General features: G+C 46.3%; 1 protein-coding gene across 4 annotated transcripts; it reads right to left on the bottom strand.

Annotated features, from left to right (window-relative positions):
• On the bottom strand, positions 1–25,849 carry PPM1K (protein phosphatase, Mg2+/Mn2+ dependent 1K). 4 transcript variants are annotated; one of them, XM_081877079.1, is made up of 7 exons: positions 25,513–25,849; positions 14,687–15,207; positions 11,802–11,902; positions 4,715–4,880; positions 4,210–4,354; positions 2,625–2,759; positions 1–1,061 (listed from the first exon to the last, which is right to left on the bottom strand). In XM_081877079.1, the coding sequence occupies exons 2-7, from the start codon at positions 15,121–15,123 to the stop codon at positions 930–932; spliced, it is 1,116 nt and encodes a 371-aa protein (XP_081733205.1). In that variant the 5' UTR covers positions 15,124–15,207; positions 25,513–25,849; the 3' UTR covers positions 1–929. The 4 variants fall into 4 exon arrangements, with proteins under 4 accessions (XP_081733205.1, XP_081733203.1, XP_081733202.1 ...); XM_081877077.1 differs by lacking the exon at positions 25,513–25,849 and adding an exon at positions 20,356–20,441; XM_081877076.1 differs by lacking the exon at positions 25,513–25,849 and adding an exon at positions 20,313–20,367.

Here is a 25,849-nt window from a genome sequence, read left to right as displayed (position 1 = left end):
AAGGGGGATTACTTAGTATTGGTATATTTAAAGAAAAAACAAATAAATACAGAAAACCTACATTGCTTCCGCCTTTCGGAATCAATGTGACGATTGCCACTATCCCTGTTAGTGTTGTGTCCACTTCTGCCTTGAGGGTTACAGCGTGGTTCTCCAATTATAAACCCACAGACAGAGGAATAGACATGGGCTTCAGCCCAAGTGTAAAAGCCACATTCTGCTTATGAGAAATTGGACTTAAGGACAGGACATTACACACATACACACAGCTGATATTTGCTGTTTGCCTTCCACTGCACGGAGTCTTAGCCCCGAGACCAAGATCCCTTTCTCTCCAGAACTGGACTAACCAAAACCAAAGTCAGCTTTGGTGGTTAACCTGGTGCCAGCAGGCTGAGCAAAGCCAAGCACAGCCAGCCACATTGCCTCCGAATCTCCTGGCTTTCTCTTACTTCTGTAAGTAGGGAAGGAAAGACTTGTGAGAGCGGAGAAGATGAAATGCCACCTTTTCTCTCCTTGTGCGCTTGCTCCCTTTCGCACTGTGCAAATTAAGAGAGCCCCTTTGGCCTCTTCGCTCTCTCTCTCTCATCCTCTAAAAACATACGCTGTGCATAAGAAACACTTGGTTAAAAACCCCTTCAGAGGGTGTGTCACCCAGGTGCAGAGAGCCAGCATCTTGTCTGTGCCAAAGAACCAGACAGAATTATCTACGTTGGATGGAGGGGGCGGAAATCGCTGGCTCTGAGATTAAGCAGTAGCAGACGTGTTTGTTAAAGAGGCAACATCAAGTTAACGATGGTTTTCTACCCAGGCAGAAAGCACGAGGTGCTGGGAGAGAGAGAGATGGACGCAACTATCTACAGATCTGCTCTCTGCCTTGCGAGGCCTCCTACAGGACAGTCCAGTCCACATCTTGTAGCAGCAGTGACTCAGGCCCATCTCCCGCTCGAGGCAAAGCTCCGGCTGAATGAGAAGTTGACCTCAGAGTTCTTGTATTTGCCCCAGGCTCCAAACGGCACGACAATGGCAGTGCTGTTATCTTCCGTTCCATACTGTATGGCCTGAGGGAGAGATTGCAAAAGGCACAAAGCTTTAGCCCTTCACCCTGTTTGGCTGTATTCTTTCAACTAAGAATTGATGCAGGCAATCTGGAGTTTTGAAATCCTACCAAAATCAGGGGAAACTGTGACCTGCCCAGTGTTGCTGGAATACAATTCCCATCACCCCAATCGTTGGCCATATTGCCTGAGGCTGGTGGGAACTGGTGTCCACAAGCATCTAATGTATTCCACAGATAATTCAAATTCAAGGGAAGTTCCACCCCCCAAAATTGTGGCTACATTATAGCCTCCCACTCCAAGCACCTCCCAAAGGCGCAAAAGCAATTGGACTTCATTGCCTGTGATTTGGCAGACTTTGCCTACACTGGAGGGCTTACCCCGCCTTCAAATTTTATCCACTTCTGCCAAAAGAGGAAATGTATGCATATATACACAAGTTTCCCAATTGTGAATGACGAGCAGGAGAGAAATAAAAGGGACTTAGATGGATCAGTCAAACTGGGCAATCCATAAAGTACCTTGCGCTCAGGTGGTCTGTTTTACAAACTACTAAAATCAGGATCTGAACCTAATCTTGTTATCAGTACATACTTTCTGGAAACCGAAGTCTGTGACTATTAATAAACAGGAACGGATTGATAAGGGTGTTGATACAAAAGCTACCCACAAATTTCACCCACTGCACATTTCTGCATGCTGGACCTTTTTAGAAGTCTGTGAATTTCAACATGGGGCAATAGCATCACAGGGTGGTGTGGAAGGAGAGAGAACAGCCCACAGAAGTTTTAACACGGAGTGGATACTGTTTAGTAACAATCATGATAATGGTAAAAAATATAAATACAGTTTTGATCATCATCAGCTGGATGCCACCACACTGTATACCCAGCTTAACACAGCTGCAGTTCCTACAACCTCTGACCATTGGCAATGCTGGCTAGGGCTGATGGGAGCTGGAGTCCAGTAGCATCCAAGTGAGCCCCACATCAGTTACTCCTAAGTTACACTATCAATAAATGTGGGGAACAGTGATCTTCAGATTTTGGGGGGGAAATAAAATAATGCAGACAGTCGTGTATGGATTTATTTTTTTGGATTCCAGCTGACTAGATATGGTAGAAAATACATCCATTGACTGCCTGCGTTGTTCAAAATTAGTATCTTCTCGGTTTGAGTAAGAGAACAGTTCCCAGCAGGTAAACAGTTGCAGCAGCAGTTCTGTTGACTTTTTCAGCATCTGCTTTCCAAAAGCAACTCTTTATATCCGACAGTGAAGCAAGACTGTGGGCCCCTGCTGTCCTTGAGCAAGGGCACAACTGAAAGGAAAGTGCTGTGTCTGAGTTACACCAGCAACTTCCAATTAGCTGTTGAAGACAATAAAATCAAATGGGAGAATTTTCCTTGCAGGAACACAACCGCCATATACTTTTAACAACCTGTGCTGTCTCATCACTAGTTTGTAGGAGGTTGTTCCACCCAAAAAGAATCAAGCAGACTTAACTGGCTTTGCTCAAAACTGGACAGTGGTGGTGTTTTCTGCATTGGAAAGGCAGAAACGCCTACCTGCTCGGTTACAAGGTGAGCTGCTTCCGTGGGATCGTGACACTGGCTAACGAAGTCACAGATTTCTTGGCTGTTCACCATGAAGTTGATGCCGTCTGTGGTAAGGACCAGGAAGCTGTCGCTCGCATGGTGCAACTGAAATGACACGCCACACAAACAAAAGTATGCCAAATGCCCAGATTTCTGTAGTGATACAAATCCACAAGTGAGAGCTGCAACTAAGTGTTGCGGTGCGGCGTGGTCCTCTTCAGGGTTCCATCAGCCCCCTCTTTCCATGAACCTCAATTTCATTACCCTTCCCTCTAGTTTTATATTACCCCTCCTCCCCCCCCCCAAACCCCACACTTTGCATTCTGTGGCCAACCATGTTCAGTCTTCATAGGGCTATTTTGTTTTGGGATGGGGGCATCTAGTATATTTTTTATACAGTAGTACCTCGGGCAAAGAACTTAATTTGTTCTGGAGGTCCGTTCTTAACCTGAAATTATTCTTAACCCGAAGTACCATTTTAGCTAATGGGACCTCCCACTGCTGCCACGCGATTTCTGTTCTCATCCTGAAGCAAAGTTCTTAACCCGAGGTACTATTTCTGGGTTAGCGGAGTCTGTAACCTGAAGCGTCTGTAACCTGAGGTACCACTGTACTACTGCAAAATTTTGAGTTTCCTTCTCAGCGGCCCCAGTTATGCTACAATCCTGCTGGCCCTCACCTGCCAAGTTAACCATTAGAGGGAGGGCAAATACTTTTAACATAGGCAGCATTCCGATCTTTTTCTCTCTCTCTCTGGCTCACCCTCATTAACCCTATAAGGGAAAGTGAGTAATACTGGCCAGGAACAGACATCAGTACAGTGGTGCCCCGCAAGACGAACGCCTCGCAAGACGGAAAACCCACTAGACGAAAGGGTTTTCCGTTTTGGAGGCGCTTCGCAAAACAAATTTCCCTATGGGCTTGCTTTGCAAGACGAAAATGTCTTGCGAGTTCCTGCGGGGTTTTTCCCCCTTTTTCCCCCTTTTCCTAAGCCCTAAGCCGCTTATCAGCTGATCCGCTGATAAGCCGCTTATCAGCTGATCCGCTAAACCGCTAATAGCGCTAATCCGCTAAGCTGTCAATGGGCTTGCTTCGCAAGAAGAAAAAAACGCTATACGGAGAGCCTCATGGAACGGATTAATTTCGTCTTGCGAGGCACCACTGTAGTGGCTCTCCCAACATCCCTCTCAAAGCCAGCTAGGCCTCAAGGGAAGAAAAGATTCCGAGATGCATAGCTAAATATCCAAAAATGCATCTCCCTGGCACTTGGCAACTCTGCAAAAGTGGCTTTATTGACACACACATTCTGTATGCTATCCAATGCACAAATGCTTTGTTGAAAAAAATAAATTAGGTAGGAAACCACCCCCCCCCAGTTCCAAATACTGTATAGACCAGGGCATAGCAGGGTCTGCCTGGGTACCACAGTCTGAAAGAGCAGTGGTAGTGGGAAACACTTCTAAGGAATGGTAGCAGTGCCAGCTATTTAGTGCTGTGCCATCTTTACAAGAAAATGAGGTCAGGGTGTAGAAAAGGAAGGTGCTCAGCCTCTTACCTGGACCCGTTTTGTCTCTGGTTCCGCTATGACACCGTATTTCTTAAGGTCCAAATCTCCTATGCTGCGGGTCATTGCAAGCCTGCCGTTTACGTGGGGCTGTCCCAGGCTGTTCCAGACTATGAAACCACCGGTTTTCTTGATTCTTCGCATGCGCAAACACACAAAGTAGGAAAGGAAGAGAGGATGGAACGTTCACTATGGTCGTACATATCCAAGCAATTAGCACGACCGATTTATGCAAGCGACGCCAACCACAGCTTGGCTGTGAAAGAGCTTAGTGTATTTTTGGTCTTTATGGGAAACCCAGCCAGATGGGTGGGGTACAAATAATAAATTATTATTATTATTATTATTATTATTATTATTATTATTATTATTATATCTGCCCACAGCCGCTCGTGTTCATTCCTTAGCAGTCTTTGCAAGGGATACAAATTTTACATTCCACCCCCCCAGAAAAACAACAACAACAACTCCAGCCCAAGGCTTCTGGCGAAAGTACCTTTCCTTCTCATCCTTTCTTTCCGGAGTGTGGTCGATGGTCAGTTTCATGGCTTTCCCCTTGCGACACAGAAGGGCGCGGCTGTCTCCAACACTGGCCACAACCAGCTCAATCCCATCGCGCAACAAGGCCACTGTCGCTGTGGTCCCGGCGTTCAGCAAGGTGGCTACAAAACGTCATGCAAGGAGAGGCGGTCAAGGCCTGAGCACCACACAAGAAGCTGCCACTCAACTTAAAAAACTTTAACCACCCGTAAAGAGTCACTGCTGTATAGCTAAAGCTACAAAGACAAGAAACAAGCAACGTGGGGGACATGCACACAAAGCAGCAATGTTTTGACAACAAGACTCCATGCAGTGGGGAGAAAATGTGGCATGTTGGTGCTTGGGCTGGGTGAAGTCTGTGGCGAGTTCTCATCTATTCTTGAACTAGTAAAACAGAACCTTAAAAGGGACGCGGGTGGCGCTGTGGGTTAAACCACAGAGACTAGGGCTTGCCAATCAGAAGGTTGGCGCTTCGAATCCCCGTGACGGGGTGAGCTCCTGTTGCTTGGTCCCTGCTCCTGCCAACCTAGCAGTTCGAAAGCACAAAGTGCAAGTAGATAAATAGGTACCACTGCGGCGGGAAGGTAAACGGTGTTTCCGTGCGCTGCTCTGGTTCTCCAGAAGCGGCTTAGTCATGCTGGCCACAAGACCTGGAAGCTGTACGCCAGCTCCCTCGGCCAATAAAGCGAGATGAGCGCCGCAACCCCAGAGTCGTCTGCGACTGGACCTAATGGTCAGGGGTCCCTTTACCTTTACTGAGCCTTAAACAAATGTCCATACACAGTAGCTTTCTGAAGTAGTTTAATTAAACTGGCATGTTCTTTACGAGTGCTGAAGTTCTAAAAGTAGTGGGAAAGTCTTCTTCCTTACTCCCGGGTGCTCAGTAGCAAAGCTGCTTGGTGCTGGATCAGTTTCCTTTTTGGGTACAGATACAGGAGAACTAAGCCAGTTATGAAAGGTATGAGAAGGCGGCGATCAGGCGTTCGAAATTCACCAGGCGCATTTCACACCTGCCTATCTGCCATTATCCATTGTGTTTTATCAGAATGAATAAGGTAAAGGTAAAGGTACCCCTGCCCGTACGGGCCAGTCGTGTCCGACTCTAGGGTTGTGCGCCCATCTCACTTAAGAGGCCGGGGGCCAGCGCTGTCCGGAGACACTTCCAGGTCACACCAGCAACCAAAAAGTCATACTGAAAAATAGGACTTTCAAGCCACCTTGTCCCAAAATGGCAGCCATGCATTCCGCTGGGTGCGTGTGACCCTGGTTTATGGACCCATATGGTGCCCAACTTATAGACCCGAGTTCCTAACACTGGCGTCAGGTCCTGAGTTATGCCTATTTTTGCCCCTGAACTGAAATGCCAAGAGAATCTATGACAATTTTTTAATAAAGGGGAGAGGAGAGTTACTGGTTCGTGTATTTTTGTTCTTGTTTTTAATCACAAACTTAAAAGTGTTTTTATACTGTATTTCTTTGTTGTGAACCACCATGAGATCTACGGATGAAAGGCTGACATGCATTATAAAATAAAATAATAAATAATAAAGGCAAACTGAACACCTGAGGGGCGGGGGGAGAACAGAAATGCATCAAGCCTTGTTGTGAAGTGGAAGCACCACAGAATGGAGACGTTAGATAGGAAAACAAAAGGACAGCAACAGAAGAGGAATCTAAACTAGGCAATACTGTCATGAATTAAAACAGGTATTCTTACTGCAAAGAGCTCGCTGAGCAGCTGTTGAAAACTGCCCTTGTAAGATTGCCCAACAATTTTTGATGGAATAATTTCCCCCCTTCCTCCCATCTCTTCTTGGATGTTTTGTATCATTAGGAAATTTATTTATTTCCTTGCATTCATATCCCACCTTTACTCCAAAGAGTTCAAGGTGATATACATGGCTTCTCTTCCTCCCCATTTTATACCCACAAGAACCCTGTGAGGTAGGTCAGGCTGAAAGTGAGTGACTGGCCTGAGGTCACCCAGGGAGCTTAATAGATGAGTGGGGATTTGAGCCCTGGGTGGAATATAGACACATAAAAATGCTTTTTAAAAAAAAATTGGAAAAATATATTGAATTTGCCATAAGCTCACCATGACCATGTAGTGTCAAATTTGTATAATGCAAATAAAATGCACTAAAAATGCTGCATTTGCAGCTGTATAGCCAAGTCCCTGGTCTCATGCCTTAAGTCCAACCCTCTAACCACAGAAAGCTGAATGTGGCCATGACATTATAGCACATTCAGCCTGGTATTATTTGTGTTTTGGACGTACACCTCATGGACTTGGGTGTGCGTCTTACTTCTAGGTCCGCCTGAATAACATTCCCGCACACTCCAAAGCAGGTGCTTAAGTAAGGAGAAGCACTACACATGAAACGGAGAGGGGCAAACCACACTTTTTAGCATTGCTCGTAAGATACCTGTTTTAAGTAGCAACATGAATAAAGCACAGCAAGGCGTAAAAGGTTGAGCTAGTTTTTGCCTTCTTTCTCAACTCCCCTCTAAATTTTGAAGGCCACCTCTAGTTCCCCCACCTCCCTCGTCCCAATTCAATTCCTTGCTTTTCGAACTGCAGCGCCACTTCAGGAAGAGACTATTATGGGTGCTTTTAGATGGGGGTTTAATATGACAAATGGGTCACCGAGTTCAGGGGGGATGTTTGCAATAGGCCTTTTTTCTTTAACTTGTTGGATTTCCTTGAAAAAGGCCGAATCCAGATTAAAAGGTTTTTTTGGGGGGGAGGGGATGCAGGCTGGGCTGGCAGCTGTCTGATGGCAATGACGTCAGGTGAAAAACCTCATGAATCAGAGCACCCATCCCATAATGAACCCCGAGACATCAGATACAAATGTACAGTGGCAGGACATATTGAATCAATGGGTTTGTTTTTCCGCCCTTGGAAAGCACAAACGCCAGGGTAGTTTCGGACTTCGTTTGGGATGGGAATTATCAGACATTGCTATTTTATTTTTACGGCCATAAAATTAAGGAAACGTAAGTTACACATTTTTGGATGTGCAACTGTAACCAAACATTACCTTAGCATCACTTCTCTGAAAGGCAACGCCTTCCCTGAAACCCCGTAGTAAGAGGCTGGCGTGATCTTGCCACCCAAAACCAGAAAAGAGGCACAGCTTTGCTCCTCTTGCACAGTGTTAAGAGCCTGACAACATGGCTTTTTGGGGTGAGCAATCTACAGCCCCTCTCCAAAAACCACACTGAGATTTGTGTGTATGCACACACCCAAAGTCTGAGGGTGTGGCAGCGAATCCCAGGGTCATAACTAAAAGCACTCAGGAGTGAGCGCAAAGTAACTTCCAAGATAGCCTATGCAAAAGGAGTTAAAGTAATTGACCTCTTATCCTGTTGGATAGGTAGATCCTAAAAGCCTGAGCTACTCAGCACTAAGAAATAACACAGCCCTCAATTTAACATTCTCTTCCACTTCCTAAATGAATAGTGAAACTTTGTGGGAAGCCCTATGTTTTTTCTTCCTAAGCTTTGCTTCCAGGAGTACCATGCCCAGTTGTGGGTGCCACATTTTAAGGCGGACGTTGACGAACTGTCCAGAGGACAGTGATCAAAACAATGAGTGGACTAAGCTGTGTACACACCATACTTTCAAAGCATATTCGTTCCCTCAAAGAATTCTGGGCACTGTGGTTTGTCAAGGGTTGCTGGGAACTAACTCTGCGCGTGGAAAGCTACAGTACCCAGAATTCTTTGAGGGAAAGAACCTGTTTTGAATGTGCTTTAAAAGTAAAATGTATAGAATGGGAAGAACCATTAGGATCAGATGATGCCAGACCACAACTCCCATCATGCCTGACCATTAGCCATGTTTCCTGGGATGAACAAGAATTGGAGTCCGACATCACTCACAGCCACAGGTTGCCCACCTCTGCCTAAATTGCCACAAGCTGGGCAATGCATTCATATCAACTGAAGTTTGTACAGGAGTCCTTTCCAAGTTTCACTGGAATGATGAGAGAATGTAAAAAGAAAAAAAAAATGCAAATAGGTGGATTTGTTCCGCAAGCGGTATTGCAGTTCCAAAATCAAGGAATCATACTATTCATAAAGTCACTAGTCGTTTGCCACCATTTATTCCAAAGGTATCTAGCAGCATAAAAACACATTGGCTCAGAACACAAATTAACTTATTTTAAAACAAAACGAAAATTTGTTTGCTTCCTAGACAGCTACAGAAATTATATTACTACAGACATATTATCATCTAAAATCTTTCAAGAGGTATCTTAACACTCACTGGGCACCTTTTAGAGCATGTCGTCACAACTAATGTGACAAAGTGGTTGTGGGAACCTTCCGTTGGTCCCGGCTAGGAACCCGCCAGACTCCTTCACCTGGGACCACAGATCTCTCTTTCCACTGAAGCCCAGCATAGAGTCCCGGGCCTCCAATTCTAGAGCTGTTGGTCAGGTACAGTGTCTGCCATAAATAACATGTACACAGAGGCAAATAGGAAATTCACCCAGGAATTTTGCTCAAAGTAAAGAGAGGAAACCTACAACACTTGAGATGATCAGAGCTGCAAAAGAGAGCAAAGCATTCCCTCTTAACTCAAGGGCTCTGCTTAGAAATGTTATGGGGGTATATTATTGCACCCAATTTTATTACGCATCCGTCTCTGATAGCAACCATGGCTTGGTTATTAAGCCAATCCATCTGCACACCTCCTGCTGTTCAAACACTCGGCTAGGGATTATGAAGTTTGGAATTGCACAGTTCCAAAAAGGCATTTTAAAGGAACATTTTATAAAATCCCCAAAGGAGCCTAGCCAAATAAGCAGTTTTATTAGTTGCACTGTGCACATCTGTCCTGGGCAAAGATAATCAATCTCCGGGGAGGGGGGAAATAGTGGGGTGGGTTGTTTTTCGGCTTCTAGTTTTTAACTGAGTAAAACCCACTTATACATTTGCCTAGCTGTTATTTGTCCAAAAGTCCCAACTATTTGCATTAGGCAAAGATGTATACTTTAAAGGGCACTGTGGCTACTGTGCTCCAACCAATTTTAAAATTAAAAGACCACCATCTCCAGTAGACTATAAGTACAATTCCCTGGGAATTTAGTTGCACAGCCACACTAGAGTGAGTAGGACACATGCAAGGCATAATTCCTGTTCACTTCAGAGCAACGGCCTGGTATATAAATGTAGCAAATGCATCCAAGTTTGGTGTCACAATTACAAATCTGAACATAAAAACAGGCATGTTTCTGCAGCTCTTTCACTTCTTCAGTGTTGCAGGTTAACATATTAAAGAATTTAAAAATCATGGTTTTGATTGGCAACTTCTTAAGACGAGGAAACAAAAATTACACCACACCTTTTTTTTATTAGTAACTATACTGTCATTACTAAATCAACATTATAAAACAAGACTCTAAGACTACCCAAATAGTGCATTAACTACAAGTCTAATAAAGCATCTGTAAATTCACGGCCCAGGAACATATTTTAAATTTCTGATTGTGTGGGGCAGGTAGGCATAGTTTGAACAAAACTGCTTGCGAGGTGTAATTAGGCCCCGTGGGCCAGAGGTTCACCATCACTGATGTATAGGCAGCAATAAAACTGCTAGTACATTTGCAAAGCTAAGCAGGGTCCGGTATGGTTTCAAACTGGATGAGAGACCACGTGTTGAGATTCCTGCATTGCAAGGGGTTGGCCTCAGTATCGCTTCCAACTCTACAATTCTATGATCGTAACCATGCGGCCCAATCCCAAGCATACTTTCTCATAAGCAAGTCACATTGGGTTCAAAGGCTTAGTCTCAACAGAATATGGGCAGAATTGTAGGCTAGATCTGTAGAAGTGTCCTTGCTGGCTATGCAATATGTCCTCCATCCAAGAAGGATACTAAGCTAAACAAATGCTTTCATTAAGATTGCTTATAGTGATATACACGAGACAAAAATTGCTGTCATTTAATATATTTTTGCATCAAGAAGTATCTATTTAATTTGGTGAGCAATAATAATTAATCCACGTAAAACTAAACAATACATTAGCAAGAGAACGAGATTAGGCATTGGGCTGGCAGGCATGTTATATTTTATAAGAAAGCAAGATGCAAAGAGCCACCAAGGATGAACTTATGAAGCTGTACTGGAACATCAGACCTAAGGTTGATCTTAATATTTTCTTATAAGCCAGCAGTCTCTCTCCAGGGTGTCAGACAGGAGTCTTCCCCATCATAATGGGAAGAGCCAGGGTCTGCTTCATGTAAAAATGTGTTCTACCATCAAGCTAGATGTTGTGTTTGGGACAGTTATCAAAAGGTGATAGAAAAGCGCATTGGCGTGTGTGCTTCTTTTCATCAAGTTATCTACAGCCTAAGCCATAACATGAGGCCAACAACATTGCAGGCCTGTCTCCACTTAATTTAAAAACCTGAGTAAGTTGGATAGTGAAGCTGTATTTGTCTCTTTTTTGTCACCTTGCATTTAACATAGAATTGGCACCCCATCAGTCCAACCGCTATTATGTGAAGGTACTGAAGATCAATGGCCCTTGCTTTTAAGTAAGACTATAGCCTAGCCTTAAATTGCTTAGTCCATGCCAATGACATTAGCCAACATCACCTCTTTTAAGCGGAGGTCAGTGCATCAACACAGAGATTTTTTAACAAATGGAAATACGTTTTTGTTCATCGCAACCTTCTAGATCCCAGTCATTTTAGCTCAACAGCTCAACGTACCTTTTCAAAACTTAAGTCCCACTGAGTTACACAGAAACTTGTGTATAGTCTCGCGGTGGAAAATCAGCTGTGGACAAATCTGCCTGAAGGTAACATTTCAAATAATTTCTTTGAATTATTTTAAGCAGCACAGGCTTATGAAGCCATGCTAACCTTGTAAAAACAGGATTTTAGCAAGTCCTTCTATATTTTACTTGGCGTTCTCTCTCTACAACTGCTAGCCTCAACTTTCAATAGAAAAAACAGTGGTTGCCACATGAATTTCTTTTTCTCCTGTCTTTTACGGCTGAACGGAAACAAGGTTCTTACTTACCATCCGCAGACAACTGAGCATGCCTGGCGTATGCTTTGTCTATTTCTAAAAACGCTTTCATCAATACCAATTCCATGTTCTGCTCCTCAGTGAGAAAGCCTCTGGAAAAAAGCAAGGAAGGGAGAGTCTTGAAATTATCCCCAAGGAAGGCAGTGCAAAAGCTCCAATCCAAGAAACCCTCTAACATCAGCTACTGAGATAAAAGTGGCGGTAGCTGCAAAAGCACCAATATCATCCCCCTGGCCTTCTCATGGGTAGGCAACTGGTGCCGTCATATACAGCTGGAGGGAATCTTGTAGACCAGCCTTCACCAATCAGCTGTCCTTCAGACATTTGGGACAGCTTCCTTCAGCAGAGCTGGAAGGCCTATGGGGCAGGTCCCAGGTTCAATCACTGACATCTCCAGGTAGGGCTGGGAGAGACAGGTATACCTGAAACCCTGGAAGGCCACTGCTAGCCAGTGGAATGATGCAGAGCTACACAGACCAATATATAAGGCAGCTTCCTCCGTTCATATAAGGACAGCAGATTGGTGAACACTGTCATAGGCCATCTAGCCTATAACTTCGTTTGCTTTTATGTTGTGCGTATTTTTGTGTTTTTATGCTGTTAACTGCCCTGTGACCCTTGGATGAAGGGCAGAGTTTATGTTCAATCAATATATATATAAATAAACAGCTCTACTGTCTGCTCACTGGAGGAAATCCAGAGCTAGACCACCCCAGTAGTCCAGCCTTTGTCTGAAGACCTCCTACCAGGTTTTAACCCAGCGGTTTGCAACCTGTGGGTCCCCAGATGTTGCTGGACTACAACTCCCATCATCCCTGAGCTCTGGCCTTGCTAGCTAGGGGTGATGGGAGTTGTAGTCCAACAACATCTGGGAACCCACAGGTTGAGAACCGCTATTTTAACCTCTAAAGCCCTATATGGCCCAGGACCCTCATACTTACAGGACTACCTCTCCTGGTATGCCCCATGGAGGACCTTATGGTCCTCAAATAATAATATCTTGGAGGTCCCGGGCCTGAAGGAGGTTAAACTGGCTTCAACAAGGGCCAAGGCCTTTTCGGCTTTGGCCCCAGCCTGGTGGAACACTATCGCAGGAGACCAGCACCCTGCAGAACTTGACATCCTTCCGCAGGGCCTGCAAGACGGAGCTGTTCCGCCTGGCCTTCGGTCCGGGCCCAGTTTGATCCCCCATCTATGGGACCCTGTAAGTTACCTCTTTGGCTCTTTTATCGGCTCATGTGGGACCAACATGGATAGCTGGCCCTGATGAATACTTGAGGTTCCCGACCCCTATGGTTGTAATTTGTGGTCAGTCATTTAATTTTATCCTGATTCTAATTTTTAAGCTGTATTTTAATCGTTTGATTTTGTTTTAATGTATTTGATATTTGATGTTAGCCGCCCTGAGCCCGGTCTTGGCCGGGGAGGACGGGGTGTATATATATGTATCTTTACTTACTTACTACAAGCACTCAGACATCCTCAGACCCCAGATAACCGATCCCACCACTGAACTGCTCTGAACCACTGATTGAAATTCCCCAGGACGCCTGGTGCCTTTTGCTACTGGTGTGGGTCCAACTGCAACTACGTGGAGATCTCTCGGCACCAGGTTGATGGCTGTCATCTCCATCAAGCCAGCTGACTCATGTGAATCATGGACTCCTTTGCTGGGCATCTTAGTCCTCAATTATCCCATCAAGGAAAGTAAGTGCAGGGTGTGGGTACAGGTATATTGACTGTGCTGCAGCCATTCCACAAGCCACCCAAACAGAACTCAGACCAGAGTTTGAGAACCACTGCCTTAAAAAGGTAACGGGACCCCTGACCATTAGGTCCAGTCGTGGCCGACTCTAGGGTTGCGTGCTCATCTTAGTGCATAGTTAATTCCATTTCCACTGTGTGTGTTTATCCTTCTTGCCTAGTGGGACAAATGAAGTGTTGTAAGAGCAGGCTACAGCCAAGCAATGTAGCTGAGATCATAGAATCAAATTTGGAAGGGACCCTGAACATCATCTCATCCAACCTGCCGGGCGAAGACATTCTGTTGTGGAGACTGTAACCTCGGTTTATTATTATTATTATTAATTGAATTCCTATACTGTCCTATACCTGGGGGGTCTCAGGGTGGTTCACAGAATAAAATCAAGATATAAAACCACAAAATACATAATCAAAAGAAAAACAACAACCCGATAACACCCCTCCCCAAAAAGAGCCATATTTTAAAAGGGCATAGGATGTAAATCAGATCAACCAAAGGCCTGGTTAAAAAGGAACATTTTTGCCTGGCGCCTAAAGGTGTATAACGAAGGCGCCAGGCAAACTTCCCTGGGGAGAGCATTCCACAAACAAGGAGCCACTGCAGAGAAGGCCCCATTCTCGGTTTAAGGTGCCCTTGGGTGCCTAGCTTATACACATCAAGATGTTTCTCCTACTCAACTGTGCAATATCCTCTAGGTAAAGGTAAAGGGACCCCTGACCATTAGGTCCAGTCATGGCCGACTCTGGGGTTGCGGTGCTCATCTCGCTTTACTGGCCGAGGCAGCTGGCATACAGCTTCCGGGTCATGTGGCCAGCATGACTAAGCCGCTTCTGGCGAACCAGAGCAGCGCACGGAAATGCCGTTTACCTTCCCGCCGGAGAGGTACCTATTTATCTACTTGCACTTTGACGTGCTTTCAAACTGCTAGGTTGGCAGGAGCAGAGACCGAGCAACGGGAGCTCACCCCGTATCGGGGATTTGAACCGCCGACCTTCTGATCGGCAAGTCCTAGGCTCTGTGGTTTAACCCACAGCGCCACCCGCGGCCCTTGCAATATCCTCTACCCCACTATAATTAAAAAAAAAACCCCAAGGAGAATTCATGTACTCACTGGATGAATCCCTGCATGTGCTTATGGCAGAAGTCTGCTACCGCCACCCCACCGTGCCCATCGTAGACGGCAAAATACAGGACCTCGTCGGTCAGCTGGGCGTAATCAAAGCGGTCTTCGTTTTCCTTCCGCTTCCCAATGTGGCTGGCGCAGCCCACCTTGGAGAGGCTGACTTTGGGGATGGGCTTCCCATATTTTATGCTTGGTGGGAGGAGGATGGGCTCATCGATGCGGTTGTCCCAGATCCCGAAGGAGTCCCACGTGGCCGGGCGGCCGCTGCCGTCCAAGTCGAAGCGAGATGTCCGGCGTACGCTGGTGGAGCTAGGGCAAATAGCCGCCGCCCGCTTGTCGTCTTGCAACAGGCGCGATGTCAGCAGTGCTCTCCTCCTCACCTGGTGGCCTCCGTTTCTAACCAGATTAATTAGAGCAGTGGACATAACTTGGGATCCGCGGGTGTTGGGGCGGAGAAGAGAACCGTGGGAAGCGGGTCTCAGAATATCCCCAATATAAAGAGATCTGGTCTAGGGAGGGGAAACAAAAAAGAAAGTTTGTCTTGATGTTTTCTACGGAGTTAGGACATATTAGCAGCCGGGGGAAAGTGCACCGCCTGGGGGTCATTCGTACAATCCCAATCTCAACACACAGCCCCCTATCCAACTTGAAACAGCACTGGACCCTACTTAGCTTTGCAAATGTGCTAGCAGTTTTCTTGCTGGACCAGGTTGTTCCCGTGACTCAGCAACCCAGTTTTAAGACTCCTGCGTGCCAGACACGTCTTTCCTTTCTTTTCAATCAAAGCTGAATGAAAGCAAAGGAAACTCATTTCAGTGTACCCTATCAAATGTCAACTCCCAGCTAATGAAATGCATGTTTGCTCTTTGAGTTTTGATAGTCAAATGCACCACAGGCATGGGCCGGTCACAGCTGAGCATTTTTCCTTCTCATTGATGTTTAACTCACATTCACCAAAAAGAAATCAGACTGCAAACGCCCAGCATTTGCACTGAAATAAGGCTCCGTTCACATCAACAATACTGAACCTAGAGTTAGAATAAGACAGGTGAGTGAATGTTATGTTTATTTACTTAATTTTCTTGAGAGTCCCATGGACTGCAAGAAGATCAAACCTATCCATTCTGAAGGATATCAGCCCTGAGTGCTCACTGGAAGGACAGATCCTGAAGCTGAGGCTCCAATACTTTGGCCACCTCATGAGAAGAGAAGACTCCCTGGAAAAGCCCCTGATGTTGGGAAAGATGGAGGGCACAAGGAGAAGGGGACGACAGAGGACAAGATGGATGGACAGTGTTCTCGAAGCTACAAACATGAGTTTGGCCAAACTGCGGGTGGCAGTGGAAGACAGGAGTGCCTGGCGTGCTCTGGTCCATGGGGTCACGAAGAGTTAGACACGACTAAACGACAAAAATTAAATGTATATCCTGCCTTTCCTTCGCAAAGGAGCCCAGGGCAGCAAACACATCTGTGATTTTAAAAAATACAATCAAGAATATACTTACAACTTGTTTAAAATGTCATAATAATAATAATAGTAATAATGTATTTGTACCCCGCCCATCTGGCTGGGTTTCCCCAGCCACTCTGGGCAGCTTCCATAGAAACCAAAAATACAGTAAAATATCACACGTTAAAAACTTCCCTGAACAGGGAATGTCAGGTAGTTGTTTATCGCTTTCACATCTGATGGGAGGGCGTTCCACAGGGCGGGCGCCACTACCGAGAAGGCCCTCTGCCTGGTTCCCTGTAACCTCACGTCTTGCAGTGAGGGAACCGCCAGAAGGCCCTCGGAGCTGGACCTCAGTGTCAGGGCAGAACGATGGGGGAGGAGATGCTCCTTCAGATATACTGGACTGAGGCCGTTTAGGGCTTTAAAGGTCAGCACCAACACTTTGAATTGTGCTCGGAAACGTACTGGGAGCCAATGTAGGTCTTTCAAGACCAGTTTTATATGGTCTCGGCAGCCACTCCCAGTCACCAAAGACTATTATTAAAGACTATTAAACTCATCTAAAAACAATGAAACCATATTGTAACCATATTGACTGCTGGAATTGCTCAGCTGGTAGACCTGGGGTCATGGGTTCAAGGATTCCTGCATTGCAGGGGGCTGGTTGAGAAGACCCTAGTGGTCCCTTCCATATGATTCTTTGAACCAGATTATGTTTCTGGATAGGCCAGCTGAAAGAGAATATTTTCAGCAGGCATCTAGTAAAATGTAGCGATGGCGCTTGCTTCATGTCAACTGGCAGGGAGTTCCAAAAGTACAGTGCTGCCAGGCCAAGAGAATGACTCCTTACCTATGCAAAATTACAGTGGTGCCTCGCAAGACGAAAAGAATCCGTTCCGCGAGTCTCTTCGTCTAGCGTTTTTTTTGTCTTGCGAAGCAAGCCCATTGACGGCTTAGCGGATTAGCACTATTAGCGGCTTAGCGGATAAGCAGATAAGCGGCTTAGAAAAAGGGGGGGAGGGGAAAAAAATCCGCAGGAACTCGCAAGACATTTCTGTCTTGCGAAGCAAGCCCATAGGAAATTCGTTTTGCGAAGCGCCTCCAAAACGGAAAACCCTTTCATCTAGCGGGTTTTCCGTCTTGCGAGGCGTTCATCTTGCGGGGCACCACTGTAACACTATGTGACACTTGTAGAGTTCCACAGAATGAGCCCAAGTTGGCTACTAGTGGCAGTCAGTCAAGACTTCCAATTTCAGTTAGCTAGTATGGTTCTGAGAATATACTGTATTTTTTGCTCTAGAAGACTCACTTTTCCCTCCTAAAAAGTAAGGGGAAATGTGTGTGTGTCTTATGGAGTGAATGCAGGCTACGCAGCTATCACAAAAGCCAGAACAGCAAGAGGGATTGCTGCTTTCACTGCACAATGATCCCTCTTGCTGTTCTGGCTTCTGAGATTCAGAATTTTTTCTTTTCTTTTTCTTTTTTTGTTTGTTTTCCTCTTCCAAAAACTAGGTGCGTCTTGTGGTCTGGTGCGTCTTATAGAGCGAAAAATACGGTGATTTCACACGGGGATGCGAGTTCGGAACTCAACGTTATACCACCCTCAGCCCCAACACAAACCTTTTTTTAAAAAAAGGTGTTCTGTGTTTTCTAGCTCAGGAATGCTACAACCCTCTGTGTCATCTCCACACGAAGACCCAGATTCAAATCTTCCCCCCAGAAAATTGATAAGTAGTCCTGGGGCTGGTCACTTTCTAAATTACAGCGTTAGCAAGTGAAAGGATAAAATGGGATGAAGAAAAGAACAGCTACTCTGAATAAGGGCAGAATGAAAAGGTAATAGAAACCTCAACCTCTACACTCATAATGATTGCAGGGGTAAGTATGGAGATCTTTTCTGTTGGACACAGGGCAAGAGGTAACTGAGCCAGCGCTGTTGCTGTGCCAACATTTATTTATATAAAGGTCTGGACCTGTAATGGCACCAGACTACACAGTCCCCCAAGGGGAAGCAAGAGTTGCAACTCCACCTTTCGTCTTTCTAAGCCCTCCCTCTTCTGGTAGTGCAGCAATCTGAGATGGTCTCGCAGGTAGTTTTCCAGTTGGAGAAAATTCTAAAGATGAACTCAGTCATTCATCCACCGCCCCTGCCCCCACCCGGCCAATATAATTCCCAATACAGACACTAGAGTGCCTTCAGCGTTGGGATAAACAACCTGCCACCCCTCCAGATGTTGTTGAATACCAACTACAAGAATCGGCTCCCTGGAAGAAAAAGTGGCCTATATAAACATATTAATTTTTAAATGAAGTTGCTCCATCTTAGGAACTTTCATTGGGGGGGGCTATGCCTTCCTAAAGGAGCACATTTGCCTATGCTGTTTAAGGGTAAAGGGACCCCTGACCATTATGTCCAGTTGCGGACGACTCTGGGGTTGCGGTGCTCATCTCGCTTTACTGGCCGAGGGAGCCGGCGTACAGCTTCCGGGTCATGTGGCCAGCATGACTAAGCCACTTCTGGCGAATCAGAGCAGCGTACGGAAACGCCATTTACCTTCCCGCCAGAGTGGTACCTATTTATCTACTTGCACTTCGTGCTTTTGAACTGCTAGGTTGGCAGGAGCAGGGACCGAGCAACGGGAGATCACACCGTCACGGGGATTCGAACATTCGACCTCACCCCATTGCAGGGATTCAAACCTCCGACCTTCTGATCGGCAACCCCTAGGCTCTGTGGTTTAAACCACAGCGCCACCCGCGCCTGCTGCTTAGGAACAAGCAAAAGGAAGGGAAGACACAAGGATCAGGAATCAGCAGCAGAGGGGAAACAAGTCAAATAACTGCAGAAAGCGAATATTACTGGGGGGGGGGGCGGGTTACTGAGTCCCAGAAGTTCACCAATGTGATCAGAGCCAATACCAAAAAATCACAATTTTACCTTTAAGTGTTCTGACCTATTTCCAAAGGAAACTGATCCTACCACTGGGGATTTTGGCTCGGTGGTAGTGGTGGAATTTTCCACCTACTGCTCAGAGGAATGTTTCAGCAAAGGTGTGTAAACACCCAGCAGTGCCTGAAGGGTTAAAACAGGTTCAGCGGAAGTTTTTTTCACACAAGCTGAGGTGGGAAGATTATAGAGGAATGACCTTGTTTCAGAGTGCAGCCAAAAGCTACAAGGCATTGCTTATGTAAATTCTTTGAAACCAGGAAATTTTCTACAGTGCAGAAATTTGGATCACTCCCTCTAAGCTTCAAAAAACCTCACAGTGACTAGGAGCAGCCTTTTCTCAATCCTGGACCCCAAATGTTGGGAGGACTACAACTCCCATCATCCCTGACTGCCGGTCCTGCTAGCTAGGGATAATAATAATAATAATTTATTGTTTGTACCCTGCCCATCTGGCTGGGCTTCCCCAGCCACTCTGGGCGGCTTCCAACAAAGATTAAAAACCCACTATGACTAAAACACCAAACATTAAAAACTTCCCTAAACAGGGCTGCCTTCAGATGTCTGAACGATGGGAGTGGCCGAGGCCATTTAGGGCTTTAAAGCACCAACACTTTGAACTGTGCTCGGAAACGTACTGGGAGCCAATGTAGGTCTTTCAAGACCAGTGTTATGAGGTCTCGGTGGTCGCTCCCAGTCACCATGATGGGATGATGGGAGTTGTAGTCCAACAACATCTGGGGGACTCAAGGCTGAGAAAAGGCTGGACCTACAGGGTGTATAAATGTGTGGATAACTGCTGTAAGAAAAACTGCACTCCTGGGAAGGGGGAGGTGCAAAATAACTTCCCTTTGAAGTCCCTTGCCCCATCACCTGTTTAAAGACATAGCTTTCCACATAATCTGCATACAGTGGTACCTCGGGTTAAGTACCAGAGGTCTGTTCTTAACCTGAAACTGTTCTTAACCTGAAGCACCACTTTAGCTAATGGGGCCTCCTGCTGCTGCCGGAGCACAATTTCTGTTCTTATCCTGAAGCAAAGTTCTTAACCTAACGCACTGTTTCTGGGTTAGTGGAGTCTGTAACCTGAAGCGTATGCAACCTGAAGCGTATGCAATCTGAGGTACCACTGTAGTTACCAGGCTTTTGGACTCTCTCAATAAATTGAATCCTGCAAGCTATATATAGCTTTAAGCCCCAAGTTAAGAACATACTCGCATGTAAAGCTGAGCAACTCATGCACTTCTAAGGATTTACCTGGCTGTCACTGCTGCAGGATCTTGATTCAAGACCAGCCAAACAATAGGATGTCTTGCACAGGGTTTATGGGCTGGGCAAGTCACAATTGCCTATGTGATGCTTGCTTGTGTTCAAAGTCAAACCTGTACAAAGCAAAACAAAATAAAAAAAAATTCCTTCCAGTAGCACCTTAAAGACCAACTGAGTTAGTTCTAGGTATGAGCTTTCGTGTGCATGCACACTTCTTCAGATACACTGAAACAGAAGTCACCGGACCTTTCTATATAGTGAGAAGGTGGGGAGGGGTATTACTCAGAAGGGTGGTGGGAATGGGTGATTGGCAGATAGCTGCGATGAGCCTGTTGACGACTCTTAATGACTGCAATAGGTCTAACAGGAAAAAGCAAGGGGTGAGAAGGTGAAAAATGGCTTTGTCATGTATAATGAGATAAGAATCCAATGTCTTTATTCAAACCAGGTCTCTCCATAGTTTTAAGTTTGGTGATAAGTTGCAATTCAGCAGCTTCTCTTTCCAGTCTATTTCTGAAATTCCTTTGTAATAGAACAGCTACTTTGAGATCTTGTATAGAATGTCCTGGGAGATTGAAGTGTTCTCCTACTGGTTTTTCTGTCTTGTGGTTCCTGATGTCGGATTTATGTCCATTTATTCTTTGGCGTAAGGTCTGGCCTGTTTGTCCAATATAGAGAGCTGAAGGACACTGTTGGCATTTTATGGCATACACAATGTTAGACGATGAGCAATTAAATAGTCCCGAGATGGTATGTGTGATGTTGTTGGGGCCAGTAATGGTGTTGTCCGGGTGTATGTGGCAGCAAAGTTGGCATCTGGGTTTATTGCAGGCTCTGATTCTTATCTCATTATACATGACAAAGCCATTTTTCACCTTCTCACCCCTTGCTTTTTCCTGTTAGACCTATTGCAGTCGTTAAGAGTCGTCAACAGGCTCATCGCAGCTATCTGCCAATCACCCATTCCCACCACCCTTCTGAGTAATACCCCTCCCCACCTTCTCACTATATAGAAAGGTCCGGTGACTTCTGTTTCAGTGTATCTGAAGAAGTGTGCATGCACACGAAAGCTCATACCTAGAACTAACTCAGTTGGTCTTTAAGGTGCTACTGGAAGGAATTTTTTTTTATTTTGTTTTGACCATGGCAGACCAACACGGCTACCTATCTGTAACTGTACAAAGCAGTCACTAACACATCTAATGCTGGCTCGTGGGTACTTTATTTTCTCAGCCCTGCAATGGGACCAGCAGGATTAGTGCATTCAATGCCAACTGGCAACAAGAGATTACAATCCGCTTAAGAAGGCAGGAGGAATTTGATTCAGTTTGCATTTAAAGGCAAATCTACCTTATCAACACTTTCTGAAATATGCCAACTGAAAAGCAGAATGTCCTGGGTTGAAATTCCCATTCCAGCTCACTCAGTGACTTTTGATTGGTTCCTCTCTTGCAGCCTAACCTACCTTCCAGTTGTTGGCAAGGATCAAATGGGGCAGGGTGGAGAGAAGAGACCTCTGAGCAGGCTTTCTCAAATTTGGCCCTCCAGATGTTCTGTGACTACAATTCCCATCATCCCTGACCACTGGGTCCTGCTAGCTAGGGATTGTGGGAGTTGTAGGCCAAAAACATCATAGAATCATAGAATCATAGAGTTGGAAGAGACCACAAGGGCCATCGAGTCCAACCCCCTGCCAAGCAACATCTGGAGGGCCGAGTTTGAGGAAGCCTGCCTTTGAGCATTTGGACATAAACTTTAATTTGTTTAGATTCTTATACAAGCCACTTTTCGGGATTAACCAAGGTGACTCGCAGGATATAAAAACACAAAACTCACCCGCAGGGCAATTTGCAAGCCATAAAAGTGCAATTTGAAAAAATCACACTAAGACATCTAAGCAGGTTATAGCAGCAATAAAACATTAAATAAGCACGGGAAAGTATGCAGCAAATGCAGCAAAACAAAGAATTTTAAAAGTAGCAGTTAAATACCAAACAACTAAAATAAATACCAACTAAAAACAATGGGGGGGGGAGAGAAGCAGGGAATCCTCAAGGTCTTATTAAATGGCAAAAAGATAAGAGCCATACTGTTAAGTTGTGGGTAAACATAGCAGACGACACAGTGATTTCTCCAAAGCAGCTCTTTATTCGTAAGCTGGAACAGAACTGAACAGCAAACAGCTCAGCAGGCCTGCTTTTATAGGCAGCCGGCTGTCAACATTGTAGCAGCAACAACCCAGGGTTTCCCGCCTAAAATAAGTGACGTGGACCTGAGTGAAAACTATCTACATGATACTCCTTTTGGCCAGGGTGAGAACTTCAATACATAACACCTACCTACCTGTCTAGGCAAAGAGTTTGAAAAACATGGAGCCACCATACGAAAAAGACCTCCCTGTCTAATACTACTTTCAAGTAACAGATAGGTATCCGTGTTGGTCTGCCATTGTCAAAACAAAATAAAAAAATTCCTTCCAGTAGCACCTTAAAGACCAACTAAGTTGTTCTAGGTATGAGCTTTCGTGTGCATGCACACTTCTTCAGATACACTGAAACAGAAGTCACCGGACCTTTCTATATAGTGAGAAGGTGGGGAGGGGTATTACTCAGAAGGGTGGTGGGAATGGGTGATTGGCAGATAGCTGTGATACTTACTTTCAAGTAAGGTCTCAAAGGTCAATCCAGAACACTTTGGAATGGCAATGGACAAAGGGAGAAATCCACTTTCCCGCCCACAGCAAATTACTTTGAGTGCTCGGATCCCCTACACAAAAGGTCTCAAGCAAAGATTCAGAGCTGGTTCCAGATTTTGGTGGGCCCTTAAATAAAATGCAAAGGGGTGGGGGTGGGGCAGGCAACACATTCCCTGAGAGGGCTGGCTTCACTACTATCATCCCTCCCAGGCCATTTATCTGCCCTCTTCCTTTGAGCAGGGTCCACAAAGCTGCCCAGGGCTTGGCCTATGGAAGCAACTTCTCATTGGCACTACTGACAGATTTAGGAGAAAGCAGGTCAATAGGCTACAAGGAGGAGCAACTCCAGAGGTCTCCGGGGAGAGATATTGGAGAGGGGGTCCTAACTGAGGCGGGCACAACTCCTGACGTCGGCGCAGGGGTGTGTCTCTGCTTCCACGAATAGCAAAAGGAATCAGACTCGGAAGAAACCCCCCGAGGGTCATGGAGGCCAATGCAGGCATCTCAACACGCGGTGCCCCATTCAATTTGAACGCATCCCCTGGATCATGGTTAGTTTTGCAAATGCGCTAGCAATTATTATTATTTTGCTGCACCACTAGGAGGGCACCATGGGCGTATCGGTTGCGTCATGGAAGTTGGAAAATTTTCTCTTCCACCAGAGCGAAGACACCGCCTTCTTGCGTGTAAAGAGAGAAGGCGAGAGAGAGAGAGAAAGCCGAGCCACGCCTCTCCTCCCTTCCCCCCGCGAGAGGAACAGCAGGCGTTCTTCCAGCGGCTTCAGCTGCGTTCCAAATTGGAATTCCCCGGGCTCGCGTTCTAGAACCCGGCGGTTTCCAACATTCGCCGCCGCTGTTGCGCAGCTCCGTCTGCACCAGCCCAGCCCGCCTCCCTGTTCGAGTTCCTGGCAAGCAAGCGCCATTTGCACCGCAGCCAGCCGAGAGCGCTGGAGGAAGCTGTTGCTGCTGCTGCCGCCAACGGCTTCCTTCCATACGATTCTTCTAGAAACAGGCACCCTCGTGTGCACCGAACATCGCCTTAAGGAGAAACGCGACTGTGAACGCGAGACCCGGAAGGAAGGGCCGCCGCAAGTTCCACCTCGCGCGATTCTATTGCAGGCGAAGCGGCAAATAGAAAACTGTGCAAAATAAAGGGGGGGGGGAGAACCACCCACATATGTTTCCCCTGGAGAAAAGACAGCAAGATGACGAGCCCGTTTTCTTGCTTTAAGGCAAGCGCAAAGGAGCAGCCTGCAGGTTTAAAGGCGCAACAAACGAACTGGGAGTGATGTGTCTTTAAAAAATAATAATCAGGAAGGAGGAATGCAAGGTGAAGGGCTGGATCACATGTCTCTAAATGGCAAGCTACCCACTACAGTTAAGAACTTAAACTAGTGGCCAGGTGAGGGGGGCGGCGGCAGAATGAGCAGATAAAATTTATGGGGATCTATAAACAGTTATTACTCGTGGCAACTAAAATGGAACGTCCAGGTTCAAAGGCAATGTATCTCTCTGCCTATCAGCTGCCATGGAAACCAGCAGCCGGAGTAGCTGAATCATAAGTGGCTAAAGAGCTACCCGGTTCAAATTTCGCCCCTGCCATGTATTCACGGCGTGAATTTAGGCAAAGGCACTCCCTCGACCTCGGCTCTCTATGGGTAAGAATAATGCTGACTTACCTCGCAGGGTTGTTGTGGAAACTGCATTGAAGGGGGGCTGGACTGGATGACCCTGGGTGTCCCTTACAGCTCTGTGCTTCAAAAGGGCCCTGAACACTTGAAAATGCTATGTAATTAAAAATAATTGTATTTTTTTGCAACTGAAGGATACAGAATATTAGTCTTGGATCTGCCCTCAGTCAGATCCTGACATGGTCGTCCTAGGTACTTTAAAACTGGAGCATCGAGGAACGCTCCACGTTTTTAGGCGGAAACATGTGTAGCCGTCGAGCGATACAGTCCCAAGCACATTTGCCGCCTCATTGACTCTGTTCAGCCAGGCTCTTTTCCACAAGCAAGTACTGTATTCAAATTCGGCCTGCAAGCAGTTCGCTGCAGCCTCTCCCTACCCCATTCATGCAATTTGGGACAACCCTGGAGAAAATGGGTCGAGGCTTGCAAGCCAAGCCTGTCAACCGAGCGCGCAACAAAACCCAAAATTAAGAGAAGTGGGGAAACCCATCCTCTTCCTTAGCAGACAGGGCATGTCCACGCCAAAAACTGAGCGCCAAGAGGACGCCTCGGCGGAAAGCCCTGGAAAGATGCATAGCATAGGGGACGAACGGCGGCTTGGAAACGTTCCTTCTGCGCGCCAACGCGAGGTGGCGGCGGCGGCAGAGAATTGCAACCTTCCAGCCGCCTCCCGTAGCTTCCTGTGAAGCGCAAGCAATGCAAGAAAGCTGAATGGGAAGCAAGCGAGCAACTGGCGAAGGCGCGAGCTTTCTCTTGTTACCTGGCAAGGCTTGCCCTCGAGGAGATGCGTAGCAAGGCGGCCGGTCCTGCCTCTCCCGCTGGACCAGAGCACTCCACCCGTGCAAAGAGGAGGAGGAGGAGGAGGAGGAGGAGGAGGAAAAAGCAGTGGCAACCAGCAGTCGACACACTTCTCCCCGGCGAATTCTCCAAATATTTCCCTGCGCGCAATGGCCGTGCGTAAAAGGCGAGAAACTCGATCCGGCGAGGAGTGTGACAGCTCTCCTGCCCTATCGAGGCAGGGCCCAGCCCGCCTCCCGGAGCCAATCGAAGCCGCGGAGCCGAGCGAGCCTCCTTCCTTCCCTCCCTTTGCCGGCCAA

This window comes from Podarcis erhardii (assembly GCF_964252035.2).
Source record: "Podarcis erhardii genome assembly, chromosome: 9".
In the NCBI taxonomy this organism is placed as follows: domain Eukaryota; kingdom Metazoa; phylum Chordata; class Lepidosauria; order Squamata; family Lacertidae; genus Podarcis; species Podarcis erhardii.
The sequence above is the reverse complement of the archived record's forward strand: the minus strand, read 5'-3'. Positions and strand labels throughout refer to the sequence as shown.

Bases quoted from the DNA above. Each gene is read 5' to 3' on its own strand.
- PPM1K (XM_081877076.1), bottom strand. The intron at 2,760-4,209 runs GTAAGAGGCTGA...GTGTCATTTCAG, and splicing joins CAGAGACAAAACGGGTCCAG to TTGCACCATGCGAGCGACAG. The intron at 1,062-2,624 runs GTAGGCGTTTCT...TCTCTCCCTCAG, and splicing joins CTCACCTTGTAACCGAGCAG to GCCATACAGTATGGAACGGA.